This window comes from Corvus moneduloides, chromosome Z (assembly GCF_009650955.1).
Source record: "Corvus moneduloides isolate bCorMon1 chromosome Z, bCorMon1.pri, whole genome shotgun sequence".
NCBI classification, from domain to species: Eukaryota; Metazoa; Chordata; class Aves; order Passeriformes; family Corvidae; genus Corvus; species Corvus moneduloides.
The window spans coordinates 4,740,391-4,757,369 of record NC_045511.1 but is presented as its reverse complement, the minus strand read 5'-3'; the positions used below and the strand labels follow the sequence as shown (position 1 = coordinate 4,757,369).

The window sequence follows — 16,979 nt, the reverse complement described above, 5'->3', positions numbered from 1 at the left end:
AAGGTGAATTAAGGGGTCTTGATGCTCTAGATGTGCCATTTGGGTCCACAGGGGTGCGCATCTGTAACAAGGATTTCAGTTCATATAGAAAATGGACTTTGGACACATGTCTTCTGATCATCACTTAACTTCCTTCTGCTGTGCTTTAGTTCGTTGTTAAAGTAACCAGGGAGCACACCAAGTTCCTTTTGGATGAAATGTAACTGAAGGGTACATTCAAGATAGGTGCATGATGCACTCTGGCAAGGGGTGTTCAGACTGTGGTGCTAGACCCCCCCCAGTGCCCTGCAAAACATATGGTATGAGACCTCTCTGCGCCTGCTGCAGCAGTGCTACTTGCTACCACAGGCACAGCTGAGGGACCTGGACTGAGCACTAAAGTGCTCATGTCCAAGCAATATGTCATGAAAGATGCTGTTGCAGGGCAGTTGTGAACATGAACCAATCCCATACCAGTTGTCTTAGGGTTTCTGTCCATAGTGAGGTCTGAAAAAAAGGCACAGAAGGGATTTCCAGGACATTTTCTGTTACATCCTAGTACTGCCTGATGCTTGAGAATGAAAATGTTGGTCATGGATTATGCCATGGCTCATGCCACAGTCTACCTTGTCAGCAAATGCTAGATCCTTGTAGGAGTTCCTTCCCCTCCTCATCACAAAGAGAACAGACTGTCGTGGTACCCCAACAACAAAACCAGCGTAAGTGAATAAAAAGATTTTAGGCCATGGAGCAATTTGCCATCACATTAATATTAATTTCAGAGGAGATTACAGCTCATCCTAAAATAAATGGAAAAATAACATCTAATTGAAGCATTCTAGGAATGTACAGTGCCTTGACTAAAAGTAGTAGCAAACAGTGGAGGACAGATGCTGGAGTGCTTCTAGTCTCTGTGTCCTGAACTAGTGTGATAGAGATGAAGCAAGTTAACATGATATTGAAACCTGGCGCTGAGATTGGCCATGGCGGGGCATCAGGATGAGAGGGGCTTTGTGCAGTATTGCCAGTATCAGCCATTTTGTGAAGGTTAGGCTGAAGTTTCTCTGAATTTAATAAACTGTTTTGTGGAGTATGGGAAATGATTCAGATGAAGTTTAACACAAGAAAGGTCATGTGCTTAAGACAGGTGATGATAGTTTACCTGGTAATTTTAACTAACAACATGCCTTCTGGAATCAGTTTTGGGACTGGCTGGCTAGTTTTTCCCATTCATTAAAGTTATTAATTCCTGGTCATAACACAGAAAGTAACACTGCTTTTGGGAGACTTCATTACTTTGTTAGAGTGTGATTATCATCTATCTGGAGATATAAGTTGTGCTGGAAGATTAAGAGGTGTGGAGCAAAACAACTGGGGTAGAAGTGGCACAAAGTGAATGTGCTTTTGCTATAGATTAGGAGATCATAAACTGTAAATGACAGGCATAAAACCTTGATATTCTAGCTAGTCACAAAGTGTGGAGAGGGTAAAGTGCTATTTCAGAATTACTGTTATTTGGCAATGAGTGCTCCTGCGGAAAGTGATCTGGAGCTTCCCTGGGATATTTCACCTCCTGGTTGATGGTGTTGGAAAAGCAGATGCTCTTAATGGACTGTAACAGGTAGAGATAATTCTTGTACAGGTGTGTTTGTACAAGCCATAAAGGAGAGCATAGAGTACTAAATTACTGTGAACACATGCAATCTTTTAAAAAGTTTGTATATATTGACAGCAAGGCGCTAGCGCAGCTTTTTGAGTGAATAGCAAAGGCAGACCACTTAATAACATACATGAAAGTGAAATATTTTCAGTTTATTTAAAGTTTTCAAGGGGACTTACAACATCATGTATTAGATATGACTAGAAGGTGCTCCCTTCCAAATACTTTTCTCTGTGGGTGAATTAATAAGTTGAGAGCTCATACACTCTTAAAAATGATAGGATGACTGGCATGGTACAGTTGAGGTAACTTGCTGGTAAATGTCAAGGTATCAGTGCATCTGTTGGCATCACAATGAGACACTTTGTTATAATTCAGCTGCTTTGGTAACATGTATCCTCTTCCGCTCTGACACTGACACCTCCAGAGGCAATATGTAGCATAAACTTCCCAATGTTACCATGGTGAGATGGTATTGAAAACCTCTTGTGAAGCCGGCGGTATGACTGCCATTGATTACACTGGCAGCTGAAGCTTCTGAAAGCAAATAAAGACAAGATGTTTTAAGCAGAGCTTATTAATGTAAAATAATGCCCTTGGAAAATCTGCTTAAAAGGATATTAACACCCCACCCCCAAAGGAGATTGGACCTGCCTTGAAGGGAAGCAAAAAGCAAAGTGTTCCTCTAACTGGGGAAACCACAGAAAACTTGTTTTGAATGTAAAGGGAAATTTTAGAGATCAGCTTGCAAAATGAAACATCAGCAGAAAAACCCACCAAATCACAACATGACAAGACTGGAGATAGAGAATTATTAGAGAAGAAAAAATCACAACAGACAAAAATGTGAGGATGCAGCTCTTAGTAACTTCTTTAGAGAAGGTGCTTCAGTATGGACAGCTAACAAGTTCAGCTAGGTTGAGCACAGTGAGCTGTAATTTAGTCGTTCAGAGTGGAGCGGCTTTTTGGTGTTGGATGGAAGGGGAACCAAAAAGTCACTTATATCCTGTTTGCTGTATGAGGGACATTAAGTGTACTATTTGTATTTTGAAGCTAAATATTGTACACAGCTCATTGACATGTCTGTGTGTTGTTTATTTCTCCCCTCCTTATTTCTTTGTGGACTGTCAGTAATATCTGTGAACTCTATTTTTCTAAAGCACTATGTTTGATTGGTACTTGCACAGAAATTACCTACATATCTAGCTTGGGATATATTTGAGTTTGGTAGCTTTTTATGTAGGGGCAAGAGTAGATTAAGTTGGATTTTAATTCAAAGCTGGAACATACAGGCAGAAATGGGAAACTTGATTTGGGTAATACTGCTTTCTGTTCTCAAAATCGCTGTCTGTTACATTGTAGATCTTTACAGAGATGATAAGATGGGGTTGTAACATATGTGTCATATGAAGGACCTGGGTATTGTTGTGATAATTTTGATAATACAACAAAATGAGTTGGTAGCAGCTAGGGATCATCCACAAAAATAAATACTAAAATATATATTTAATAAATTATATGTTATTTTTAGTATTTAATAACTGCTTTAGAGATATTGGAGGGACTGTGCATGTTTGATGTCCATTTGACAGTGTGATAACTCTAACTAAGGTAACAGACAAGACAATAGGGAGGGCTGGCAAAGCTGAAATAAATCTCTGTGATTAAGTAAAACAGAAGTTGTGTAACACTGGTAGATACAAGATTAAGTAAAATGAAAGTGGTGTTGCAGTGGTAGATACGATGAAAATAAAAGACTATATCCACTGGTTTGTGGATAAATGAAACGTTGAAACAAAATGAAATCAAATACATTTGGTGTTGTGGAGGAAGTAACATCAGTCAGCAGTTACTGCTGTTTTTTCCTTGGAGGATGAGCAGCAGGACTGTCTGTGTAGTGTGGGGAGGACCATGACAAACAATGATTAGTCTGAATAGAGACATCCCCATAGTTGACACTGATGGAGACACCAAGCCAGGAGTTCTCTTTTTATTTGGGATTTTTTTCCTTAAAGTTCGCTACAGGCATTATTTGGTGATTTTTTTTTTCTACCTCCTTGAGCTCTGTGAGAGCAGGAAAGCCCCAGAGCTGCCAGGACTGGAACCTGTAGCACAGAAGGTAATTTTATGGACAGTAATTCTGTCTGGTAAGTGCTGCTTCTGAGTTTGCAGCTTCCTGCTTCTCTGAAACATATTTCTTTTTATATATGTAACTTGGAGTTTGTATTACTTAAGAAAGAGTGAAGAAAACAGTGTTCTTCACAATATTAATTTTTGACTATCAGTTGACAGAGGTCAGTCCTGTCCAGGTGTCTCTAGATGAGGTAACATTCACATTAGTCACTCATGAACATGAATAGGAAAATCATGGCTATTTCACAAATGTGTATTATAATCTTCTAAGGCGTGAGTAGCATCTGTTGCAGTGGTCGTCCTCAGCAAGACTGTAGTAGGTGTGAAATTGTAGTATATTTTTACATTCACCTAAGAACATGTTGTGTTAATGCCCTTAAAAAAGCTAAGTGCTTGGTTGATGGTCACTGCCAGAGCTAATGTAACACATTTGTGGTGCTGAAGATGTGGCAAGTACAAGGGATGTAACATGAGCAAGCCGTGAGCCAAGGTTAGGTCTGTTAACACTGCTGTAGCCTGGTCCTGCTCAAAATAGTTGCCTGGGTTTGGGCTAACAAGGCTTAAACTGTATGATGGTCATAATGTAACACTGCTGGGTAGGGTCCTCCTACTGCTTTGGGGGTGGAATGAGAGGATCATAGTGGAAATTTTAAACCTCTCTTCTCCATAGCCCAATCCAGAGCCTGAGTGTAAATTTTTAATTATTATGGCTCAAAGCTATTTCTAAGATTTCATAAAGCTTTTGCATGAGATGTGTGAGTACTATATCTTTTGGGGCAGGCACACTTCAATTATGTGGAAGGGTGGGGAAGAATGCGGTCCAACTCCATGTCTTGAGTCACTTGGGAGAATTCAAAGGAGTTTGTCACATATCAGCCACTGCTGTAGTCCAGACTGTAATTTAGACACCAACTCGTATTTCACACTGATAACTTACATTTCTGAAAAGTAGTAGGAAGATGAAAGGGCCATGGGTTTAGTATTGATCACTGCTTTTGATTGATCACTGCTTTTTTTGATTGATCACTGCTTCAAAATTGTGGTTTGGAGAAGTTTGGCAGGTAGAAAATGTTCTCTTTGCTTAGAGGTAAGGATCTAAGTACATTTGGTATTTGCAATGAGTTGGCACTGCTACCTAGGCTAGGGGTTAATAAAAATGTTTGATTAGCCCTGGTTATTTGCTTGCACTGCTGTTCCTGAACCTTTTTGTGCACTACTAGCTGCCCTAAGAACTTTTACAGTAGAGGATATTTGTATCATATGTCTGTAGATCAGATCAGTATGCTTGCTTCCTTCTGTTTGTCAAATGTTCATCAGATGACTAGAGAGAAAGGGAATGGTGAGTTGATATTGTAATGTCTGTATATTTAAGGTATTGTGTCACACACTTTTCTCTCGTATTGGCAGCAGCATTTTTTATGCAGCAGTATTTTCTGGTCAGTAGGAGATTAGTCAGATGTCATGTGCTATATGACAGAGCATACTTACCCAAATAATAGCTTTTTCAAATAATTTCTCCATTAGTTTTAGCCCCATAGAATCACAGAATATGCTGAGTTAGAAGGGACCTGTCAGGATCACTAAGTCCAACTCCTGGCCCTGGACAGGACAAGAGCCACAACATGTGCCTGGGAGTTGTTGTCCAAACACATCTTGAACTCAGGCTTGGTGCTGTGACTGCTTCTCTGGGAGCCCTACAGAAATGGAGCAACTTCTCAGAAAAAAAATGTTGCTTGTGATCTGAATTCTAATCATGTGAGGAGAGGCACTAGAAATTAAGGAAATGCCAAGTGAAGAGTTGTATCAGCTCTACTTCTTCTGGTTTTAAGGTGTGTGTGAAGATGGTCTTGAATCACTTGTTACTTCTTCAGCTTATAAAGCTGGTTCATGTTTACATGGACATGCTTACATGTCAAATTTTGATACAGCTCTAGAAAGTGCACCAGAAATTAAGGTCATTGCATTGAAACATTCTTGGCAGATTGGCTCTTACACTTCAGCATTTGTAGCTTAGTCTTGCTTTATATGCTAGACGAGGTTTATGCCAGCCTAATTGGTTGTTGGCATTCCTGAATTTCCCAGCTGCTGTATTCAGCTGTGTACTAGAAAAATATAATGGAATACTGTTTCCAGAGAGCAAGAGGCAATTGTAAAAATGTAAATGCTCTATCTGGCACTTCAGTAGCATGTAAACTTTTAGTAACACAAAGAATTTTTGGGAACAAATAGTATGAGTACCTTGCCAGTTTAAACACTGTAGTGAACATTTTCTGTTTAAGCTCAGAGTATTTGGAAGATGGACATAACTTTTATTTTTGTTAGTATGTGGGGTTTTGTGTTTTTTATTCAGCCCTGACTTTCTTGGCCAGGGAAGGGATGAAATCTGGCACAGAGAGGGAAGATTTATTGTGATTCTTTTGTTAAGGCATGCTGGCTTACTGTGTTTGTTAGAGTGTGGGGTATTTTCTGTTCATTCATCAGCCTGCTTTGATCTCTTTTCACTTGTTATGGCATAGATGAAACCTTTTTTAAATATTACTTGTTCTCTGTCAAAAGTAACAGAGCACAGAAACAGGTAGTAGGACTTACATGATGGCTCTGTGACTAATACAGTGTCACAGGTTTCAGCTGTGAATAGTGGTTTTCTGCAAAACTTTTAAAATTTGGTAATGAACAAAGTATTATTGTAATATTGTATAGAACATGTTTTACTAAACAGATGTTTTCCATACACTGTTTTTCTCTTGATTCTGAATTGACAGCTGGGCCAAGCCTTAAAACAGCAGCAGAAGATCATACCAATGTAAGCTTAAATTCCCAGTTCCCCGAGCTTTTGTGTCCATGTGGCCTGGTCTCAGCACACTTTGCAGAACAGGCAGGAGTGACATTGCTACAGGAAGACAGCAGCTTCTGTTGCTACTTTGCTGAAGGACCATATAGCTCATTGAAACAGTTCTACAACAGTGTTCTTGCACAAAATTAAGTCCTGAGAGGTTATTAAATGCTGAAATATTAATGGAGAGGAGTATTGAGGGTAGCGAGAATGGTGCTCAGGAAGCACAAAGGGAAGGATTTGTTCAGAAAAAGCATGGGTCAGGGAAATAAAAACAAGAGAATGCCAGAGGACAGAAACCAAGTGAAGCAAAAGGGGAGGCTTTTTACTTAGAATGTTAAAAAACTACTTAACCTTCTTTAGTGTGGGAGCAACTGTTATGCTCTGGGCCAGAAGCGTGGAGGCTGTAAATGCATGTATGATGTGTGTTGCCAGCAAGGTGAGTGCTGCGATGCTGCCCAGGGCTGCTGGCTGCTCCGTGAGTTCCCTGAGCACTACGCCTCGCCTAAGCTGCAGCTAGGCTCTTCCTCCACACACCGTGTGACAGTACAGGGATTTGCTGTTATCTTCCATGACACTTCCCCATAGACTCTCTTCTTTCTGAGTCTTAACTAGATGTGAATGTTTAGGCAGCCTTTGTAATAAAAGAAATATTAATGGTATACATTTGTTAGTCTCACTGTTAGCTGAGTTAATCTGGGATATCACTCAAGGCTTTTCTTTCTTTCTGTCCCTCTGCAGGCCCTAGAAAGCTTAGACTGTAAAAACCCTTTTTTTGTTTGTTTGGTTGGTTTTTTTGGTTGGTTTTTTTTGTTGTTGTTTTTGGAAAACTGTCAAATTGTGACTAAAGTGGCTAAAACAAAAAGTTGAAACAATCAGTGGAGCAGAAAACTAAAAGGGATTTGTGGGGCCAATAGCTTTAGAAAAGAAGAGTAAGTACAAGGCAGAGAAGGCCCAGACTGAAGCATGTGTGCTGATTGTGCTGTATTTCACCCTGAGCAGATGCCCAGCAGCAGCATTTGCACAACTGCTCCAGGATGATCACTCATGCTTTGGGAATTGCGTGTAGTCCTAGGTGGCAGCTTGTGGCAGGTGGAGTAAGGGATTGCTTCTCCATAGTATGGACCCTCATTACAGCAGGGTGTGAGAGGAGAAGTTGCTTTGGAGTCGTGTTCTTTAGAAACCTCAGTTCTTGGTACTTTAGGGTAAAGCATGGATGTGAAATCAGTGTGACACTTGGATGTTGATCCTTTTGTGTCGGTGCATGGCTATCCTGCTCTTCCAGTTGCTCTTTTCACTGTGCATAGGACACACAAAAATTGCAGTGTACTACATATTTTAGAAGAAAAATCCTTATTCCTACTGAAGATTTACTAGTTTTATTTTACTCTGTGGGGGCTTGCTTCCTTTGGGTCTTTCATTGGAGAAGTCAATGCAAAAGCACCTTAACTCAAGCTCAGCAGTCAGTGTAAGTAGCTCTTTCTAAAATAATGGTTTGTGTTGTTCCAGGCAGTTTATTTTAGTTGGACTACCACCTGACTGGTGCCTTTAAAAAATATGTATCAGAACACAATTTCAAAGGCCTTAATTTCTGTGTTGAGATGTGTAATGTTGTGTCAGCCTAGAAGGGGAGACAAACAAGCCTTTGTGAAATGCACTTCAGGGGCCTTTAGCACCTGTGGGTATCTTCTGGTATTGGAGTTTTCTGCTCTCAAGGAGAGAGAGTCTAAGTGGTGTGGCTTTCCTGAGGTGTTCTGTTTACTTACCACTCCATTTTCTGTTCATTGTGCTTTTCACTTGGATGCTGACTGTCGTATTAGAGCCTCCACTGGTGGGTCAGGTCTGAGCCACTTCACAGTGTGTGACCTAGAATCACCTTCTATTTATCACCTCATTTTTTTCAACCATCTTCTTCCTACCTCTCTCTATTATGTCTCAGTGCAGGGATGAAAATAAGTTCTGGAAATTTTTTCTACCAGTTAATAAACGATCACTTGTATTTGCTTTCTAGGCCGAATTCACCAAGCTATGGTAACATCCCTAAATGAAGATAATGAAAGTGTAACTGTTGAATGGATTGAAAATGGAGATACTAAAGGGAAAGAGGTAAACTTATTTATTTACAATTTTTAAAAAAAATGTGTAATCTACGTGAATATTGCTTTGGAATTTGCGCTAGAAACAAAAATGAGACATAAATCTTAATTTACTTGATGATTCTTTGGCTACAGACTGTCTTGAACAGGAAGTGTTGAGTAAATTCTGTTTTCTTTGTACCTGAGCTCTGTGTCATAGCTTTTAAGCGGTTCTTATCATCTGTTGATTTTGAACCAAGTTACAAAGGCTGACTTTGTTATCCTATTTTTACAACTAGAAAAATCAGATTTTTAGGAGGGAGAATGACACACAGTTCAGACAGGAAACTGGGAGGAGAGCTAAACTAGACATCGTCTTGTGTTTGTATTCTTGAGGAATTTAACTACCAGTTTGTTTGTTTATTCAGTTATTCTTGGCAACAATTTTCCAGCCTTGCTTTCCTTATGAAACTGTATCTTTTTGTGTAAGACTTTCCTGCTCCATCTTCCTTTAAATTTTGGACTGTGTTAGCCAGTTTCGGTTTGGAGAAGCATGTCAGAAATAACTATGCTTTACACTTCACTGGTTTTGTGAAAACACAGGAAAAAGAAAAAAAAGCCATGAGGAAGTCCTGGTGATTCCATCAGCTGAAGACACCCAGAATCTATACAGTACAGAGGTCTTTGAAAGGTCCAGCCAAGAGAAACAGAAGTCTATAGTGACCAAAGCTCTTCAACACTTTTACAAAATCATATTTTTAAGATCTTGCCCCTCCTCCCTTACATTTTATAGCAGTTTGAATTGCACTTAATAATACCTGAAAAAAAGAAGCATGATAAATTTAACATGGTTTCAGCTATGGTTTGATTTTTTTTTTGGTCTTTGTAATTTGTTTCTTTTGCACTGTCTGGGAAATTAAAGATAACTGAAATTTCCTTCTTCTTCTGTTATGGAATGTCTTACCTATTTTGCAGTAATTGTCAAATTACCATAATAATACTAGCTAGTTTTCTCTTAGTTTGATCACTTTACAAAATTATACTATCTATTGGTCATTTTTAATTCATCCTTCTACTGAATGATGTGTTTTCAAATAATACAAAGACCAAAAATTAGTCTGTTTTTAGTGAACAGAAGATAATTCAGGTCTTAGAATGAACAAATTGTGGGGCAAAACCACTAAATATATTAACTGTTTATTGTCAAACATAACAGGAGATATAGAGAGGATTTATGTTAAGAGTCATTAATGTGTTTTATGCTCTTTTTCACAGATTGATTTAGAGAGCATATTTTCACTTAACCCAGATCTTGCACCTGATGAAGATATTGAACCTGGTCCAGAAACACTACCACCACCTGCTTCATCAGCCAAAGTAAACAAAATTGTGAAGGTTGGTAATATCTATGCAACATGTTCATGACAACTGTACAGTAGCTCTATACATGGTGTTCTGCTCGAATTTGTAACTTTCGTGTCTGTGGTACTGTTTGATAACTGTGTTCCTTTCTTTTTCCTGTAGTGAATAGGGATTTCTAAATTTTTTTAAGAACAGGTTTGGCAGAGAGGGAGTTGGGAACTAATATTTTTATAACTAAATGTCTTAATGAAAAATATATATAAAAGGTTTTGGAGTTTTCTGAAACAGTACATACAGTTCAATCAGCCTTCACCCCTTCACTTTTACAGAAAGTTTTTTCTGTAGTTGTTTCCATGTTGTACAGTGAGCTGGCCTTCACTTGGAGTGTCATCTGATCAAAGCTGATACTTTCACTTTTGTACTCTTCTGACACACTCTGTTAGAAGTGTGTGCAGGAAATGGGTCAGCTGAAGCAGAGCTCATCGAAACAACTATTTTTCATGGTGCAATTTGGCAGCAATAAGATCTCTATTGTTCGTGTGGTGTTATTTTCATTCACTGGAAAGAAGCAGCGGTAGGGCTGCAGTTTATGTTTTCAATAATATGGTGATAAGTAAGAGAGACTTCTTTCTTTATAGAGTCGACGAACTGTGTTACCTTCTAAGAATGACCCTCCTGCCAGAGATAATAGAGGTAAAAGTTATCTCTTTCCATTTCAATGAGGTAAAAAATATGGTAACATTTTAATCTCCTGTTTATCCAGTATTCTTTAATAGTTTTACATTTCTCATTTGGTATGTATGCCTGTGACATGTAAAAGACATGGTATATAATTCCTAGAATTATTACTATGTATACTTAGGAATTCATGCAGTACAAATAATATTTATGTGCAAGTTTAAGCAATATAGCATTATGAAAGTTAAGCTGAATTACCTGAAGGTGCAAAAATTTGAAGATAATTATGCAGCATTAAAACATGCAGGGACTTTTCATATAAGTGTCCTCAGCTTATTTGAATGTTTCAGTATACACAAAGTAGTGCACTTTAAATTCTTAACATTTTCAATTTTTTAACTTTTTTTGTTAACAGGCTGTTGTTTTGTAACAGCCTGTGTGTAAACAGTCATTCAAAGAATACTTAAGTCCTACAGATTTTTCATCACTCTACAGTTAACAGTGAAAAAAACTGAAAAAAATTGCTGAAATACCACAGGAGGATAGGTGAAAAGTATGTATTGGATGAATACAGATGTAATGCATCTATAGCATGTGAAAAATAGTTACTGCTTATTGTTTTCATTTTCTCTCCTATGTTCAGCTTAATTAACTTGTACTGGTGATGGTGATGATGATGATGACTCTTCTTCCAAACATTAATCTACTAATGTTACTCCAGACTAGATTCCAGTCCATCTGTTTAAACTTGGAAAACAAGTGGGCTTGCATATCTTTGCATGTGATCAGACTCTTCTGATTGGGACCACTTTTGCCCTTCTGCCATTTGGCTCTGGGGATATTAAGGAGATTGAAAATACAGGAGTGGTTTGGTTTTTTTCCCTGACCTGGTATGGTTTAAATATGAGATGTCTTACTGATGGACTGTCCCACATCCATACATTTTGTCATTTGTAGTAAATTATCTGTTTGGTATGAAATAACCCTGTAACTTATATTTCAGTAAGTACCATGTCTCTTACTATTCACTGTTGGCCTAAATATTTTTCTTTTTTGGCCTTACAATTCAGCTTTTCTCAGCACACTGTCTTATTTTGTGTAGTCAGTTTGTGCTATAAGGTAGATCTCCTATGATATGTGGAATGATCTGGGCATTTGTCTTGTCTGTCCTGTTCAAAACCAGTTTCTGTAGTTGTTTCCATGTTGTACAGTGAGCTGACCTTCACTTGGAGTGTCATCTCTAGCTGCTGATCAGAGCTGATACCTTCACTTTTGCACTCTTCTGACACACTCTATTAGAAGTGTGTGCAAGAAATGGGCCAGCTGAAGCAGAGCTGATCGAAGCAACTACTTGAAAAAATTTAAATCATTCATCTGAATCACAGAGGCTTGCATGCTCACCACTCCCACTGCATTCACTGGAAAAAGACATCACAGCTTCTTCAGAAACTGGCATTCTTAGCATAGAATCATCTTAGCATATAGAATCAATGCATAAGTTTAGACATATTGATTGTATCTGTATCCCTTCCAGTACAGAGGCAAAAAGGCTTGTTTCTTCTGCTTACAGATTGTGCTGCACTTCACTGGCTTTAATTTCTAGTGCTTTGCTCCTCCAGAGATTGGAGGCTCAATGGGGTTGGAGCATTTTGTAGAATCTAGTGAATTTGAAACAGTGGGGCTTCTTTTCTTACTACTTTTTTGGGTGTAACTACAATATAAATAAAATTGAAGCATTTTATGCTTCAGGACTGTATATCTCCAAGTAAACACTTCATTCTGTGGACATAGTAAGTTGTACTAATTCTGCAGCATTTAAAATTATGCATGTGCAGCATTGGCACTTAATAACTATGTTGTGCTAGTGTACAGCATTAGGATAAAAGGCTGTATACCAGATGTTTTTATTAATAGACTTTCTGTGAGTACAGCTCCTCCTCATCCACAGTAAATTGTTGTGTCTGGAAAGGGGCCTCATTTCAACTCATCTTAACAAAGCATTTCATAAACGTGTGGAAAGGTTAGTCCTCCATGTCCAGACGAGCTTTGTGCTTCTCCTTTGCAGTGGTTGGTTCTGCGCGTGCACGACCTACTCAGCTTCCCGAGCAGTCTTCCTCCTCTCAACAGAATGGTACTGTTTCAGATATATCTCCAGTTCAAGCTGCAAAAAAGGAATTTGGACCCCCTTGTATGTAAACCGTGTATCAAGGACTCGTTCATTCTGGGCATTACATGTACATTCTCTTGGATTATGTTGTTATCCATAAATGACAACTAGTCTACACACTCAGTTGTCAGCTTCCTTGAGGAGCTTTAACAGAAAGCTGTGGCTAAACAAATTCATTTTTGTCATAATTGTACTAGTATTTGGAATTTGTTTTTCCTTTATTTTCTTTTAACCATAGTGGTGTGTTTATCTTCTTTTTTTGTTTTTTTAATTTTTTTAAAAATTTTGCCTGGGCTTACTTTTATTTCAAACCAAGAGATCACATGTATCTGTCCAAATATATTTTCAAGGTCATATATTTTTGTTTGTGTAATTATTGTCCCATTCTCATGACATTTTTTCTAATAAATTTTACACATTTTAGAAATTTAAATGCCATAATGATTCTATACTAATACAGATTTGCTTGAAGATATAGTTGATAGTTGATGCATTCTAATTATTGATACATTAATTAAATTGAAGTTTACAGTGTAAATACAGAAAATATTTTAAAATTGCGTCTTTTTCTTTAAGCACGTAGAAAATCTAACTGTGTAAAAGAGGTAGAAAAATTGCAAGAGAAGCGTGAAAAAAGAAGGTTACAGCAGCAGGAACTTAGAGAAAAAAGAGCTCAGGTTAGTATTTTTAGCTCAACTGGAAATCACACGTCAGCAAGAGAAGTTTGCAAAATCATTGTGCTTTTTTCAGTGTTCAAGAATTTTTATGAATTGTGATAATCTTGAAATTAAATATTTTCATTCTGTATACAGGTTTGACAAATATTTTGGTGTTTGGTAGCCTTGCTCTCATAACTACTACTTTAGATGGTTTTCTCCCTCTTTTTCTTCCTACAGAAATCATAGCTTTCAATTGCTGTCTTGCTGCATGTTCTTCAGAGAACAAATACTGATGATAGCTATTTCTTAGGGAAAATATATTTTTGACAGTAACCAACCTTTTGACTTTTAGAGAGGTCTGTTATTCTACAGGAGGTAATACGAGATTATGATAAATTGTTCTTTATGATCTTTGATGCTTTATAGATCTACTTGAGGGTCAAGTTTTAACAGTGACTTTTAATGTTTCTTTCCTTAAACTAGTCTATATATTTATAATTTCATCATGCAAGCAGCTTGTCAGACAGTTGTTTAAAACTTGTATGAAAGAAATGAAGTTGCTAATCCTTTGAGAAAAATGTCTTAATATTAAATGACTTTCTGTCACAATGGTGTAAAAGCTTTAGCAAAACTAGGAGTGTAATCTTGTTGGCAGCCCTGTGCTTATGTGTTAGTCTCTAAAGACATAGTACCAATCTGCTGCTGACATGAGCATTACCATGATCAAGTACATCATTCATACAATTTACTTTTCATGGTTTAATGATGTTTCCAAGTTGATCTAAAATCACCTATGTTGAATTTGTGTTTTATAATTTACATCGTTTACACAAAACATTAATATGTCTTCATGGGTAAGGAATGACCATTTTAGGCTTTATGTATTAAAATACTTGGAAATGGTGTTAGTTGTAAAATTTTCTTTTTATTTCTCCTGTGAACACTCCTTTTGCATCTGAGTCTTAAACTTCTGTATGGATAGGTTGTTGTGAAATGCAGCAATAATTCACCAAGCTCTGACTTCTAGTATGCAAGACCTTTAAACAGGGCTTGAAGAATATTAGGTAAATGCTTTCTCTGTGATAAGCAATACTCTTTTCTGAATGTTACAAAGAAACATTTTGTGAAGACTTACTGTCAGCAGTTTTTAGTTCACTGTAGTCAGAGTGAATGACATCAAGGTACAGTCAGCTTCTGATTACCAGGGCAGTTTTTTCTGAGGTGAGGATTGGCTGTGTCACAAATACAAAGAATGAGCTGGCTCCCTTTCAGCTTAGTAACCCCAATCCAGTGCTTTCTGAGAGTGCCTACACTGTGTTCACAGCCAGCTGTGATTCAGAAGTTTTGTATCATGTGGGGGTAGCCATGCAAAACATAGTAGGGTGTGAGCACCAGAGTTGTCTGTGTTTGGCATCAGCAGCATGTCCTGAAGTGTTGCAGAACATGTATTTGCAAGGAGAAGTGATGGGAAGTTGTTAAATCAGTTCTTCAGAGAACAGGGTAGGCTCAGGCTCAGCTTAGTGGTGCTCTATGCATGGCCTCTTATATGTCATTTCACTCTGGTACTGATGGCTCCAGGTTTAAGCATGGGTTATGTTCTGAGCCTGTGTTGTGGGGTCAGCTGTCCTGGCTGTGTTGGCCACCTTGCTGGTGGGGTTGGGTGAGGACCAAGAAAGGATTTTGCTGTGTAAATGCTGCTCAGGAATAGCTAAAACATCCGTATATTATCAACCCTGTTTCCAGCACAAATCCAAAACAGTGCTGTATACCACATCCTTCTATGGAGAAAATTAACTCTATCTCATCCAAAATCCTCACAGCCTGGATGCAGCCTATTGAGTATCCTTGGGATTGCTTCTGCTTTGCTGGGGATCTGGGACCACCCTTGGAAGAATTTGTAATGCATCCAAGTATCTGTGTAAATTAACACAGAACCAATAGTTAGGACCAAGCTACTTTAACTGATTTGTATCCAGCAAGATTGTGTTTAGAGCAGCTAGGGCTCCTGCACTGTCCTCTGTGGTGTGTGTTGTACCTGTGTAGTGGAGTATCTGTGCGTCTGTCAGAGTGCCATATCTGATTAGGTGTTGACTGTATGTTTCTTCAGTATGAAGTTCTGGCAAAGGCAGCAGTAATTTCTCTTTCTTGAGTAGACTGAGTCCTCAATTAAAAAGTATTTTCTATTATATGCCAACCAAGAGCATGACATTGGAAGGATTTAGCTGTTTCCTCTATCATCAGTAAATTAACTACATCAGAGTGGAAAAAGGCATTAACCTTATGTTAAACTTGCAAGAGACATTTCTGATGTTTTGCAGAAAAAGTAAGATTTCAGTTAATGTGTATTTTTCTTACAGATTATTAATTTAGGCTTTTTCTGGAAACAAAAAGTATAATAGAAATTCTGTTGCTTTTTCTTAGGATGTTGATGCAACAAACCCAAATTATGAAATTATGTGTATGATAAGAGATTTCAGGGGAAGTTTGGATTATAGACCACTGACAACTGCAGATCCTGTAAGTATGCCAGCAACACGGAAATGTGATATCCTTCTGTGTTTTTGCTGTATGTTTTCATCTTTTTTCAATGTATACTTCTGTCTATTAATGTGAAAAGTAGGTATTTTAATATACATTAGTATTCAGTATAACATGAGTTTATTTTTTCAGAAATTTGTTGATATTGAAATGAGTAGGTTTTGGAAGTCCTAATTTACTGAACTACTGTTAAGTTGTTTAAGTATCTTTTTACTATTAAATAATGCCAATATGTACTAAGTAGTTACTCAGCCTTTGTATGATAAAATTTTCCTGGGATACTGGGGGATGTGCACACAAAACCATGAAACTTTTTTGAAAAGCCCTTTTCAGCATCATGATTAATATTTGATCTTTAAAGGTGATGTGGTCTTCTGGTTTACAGACAAGTCTGAGGAGAAGAATCCTTAAATGATGAAGACTGTCAGATTCTATGGAAATCAGAGAATGTGACAATTTCTGTCAATAGCATATAATTTCTGTCAATAGCCCTGTTAAAGCTGGATTTGCTTGCAATAGTCCAATACCACTTGTTGCTCTGTAGGATTAGATCACTGTCTGCAGAGAGTTTTCTCATGTCTGGTTCTCCCTTTTGGGTTCTAGGCTACTGTGCAGACACAAGGGGCTTTTACATGCTCACATGACTCACTGTCTTAGAAATTTCTCTTTGTTTAAATGATTGGTTATTTAACTCAAAAAGAGAAGTCAAAGTTAAATATTTTGTAACTGGAATTGGGGTATAGTTCACTAAATGACTTTCCTTTGCAGATTGATGAGCACAGGATTTGTGTTTGTGTACGAAAACGACCGCTCAATAAAAAAGGTATGATCACTGAAGGTTTTGTTGATTTGTTTATCTGAAAAGCTGGTTCTGGTAGTAACATTTTTTGTGTTA

At 37.8% G+C, this 16,979-nt stretch overlaps 1 protein-coding gene across 4 annotated transcripts in view; it reads left to right on the top strand.

Moving 5' to 3' along the window:
- The window catches only part of KIF2A (kinesin family member 2A), a 56,585-nt gene that overhangs the window by 13,613 nt on the left and 25,993 nt on the right, over positions 1–16,979 (top strand). For 2 of the 4 annotated variants that reach the window (XM_032097299.1, XM_032097301.1), the window contains exons 2-8: positions 8,617–8,711; positions 9,956–10,075; positions 10,681–10,735; positions 12,786–12,851; positions 13,464–13,564; positions 15,968–16,063; positions 16,853–16,907. In XM_032097299.1, coding sequence (XP_031953190.1) covers positions 8,617–8,711; positions 9,956–10,075; positions 10,681–10,735; positions 12,786–12,851; positions 13,464–13,564; positions 15,968–16,063; positions 16,853–16,907 — 588 coding nt within the window. Of the gene's footprint in view, positions 1–8,616; positions 8,712–9,955; positions 10,076–10,680; positions 10,736–12,785; positions 12,909–13,463; positions 13,565–15,967; positions 16,064–16,852; positions 16,908–16,979 lie in introns of all 4 variants that reach the window. The other 2 variants (XM_032097297.1, XM_032097300.1) reach the window with 1 other exon arrangement.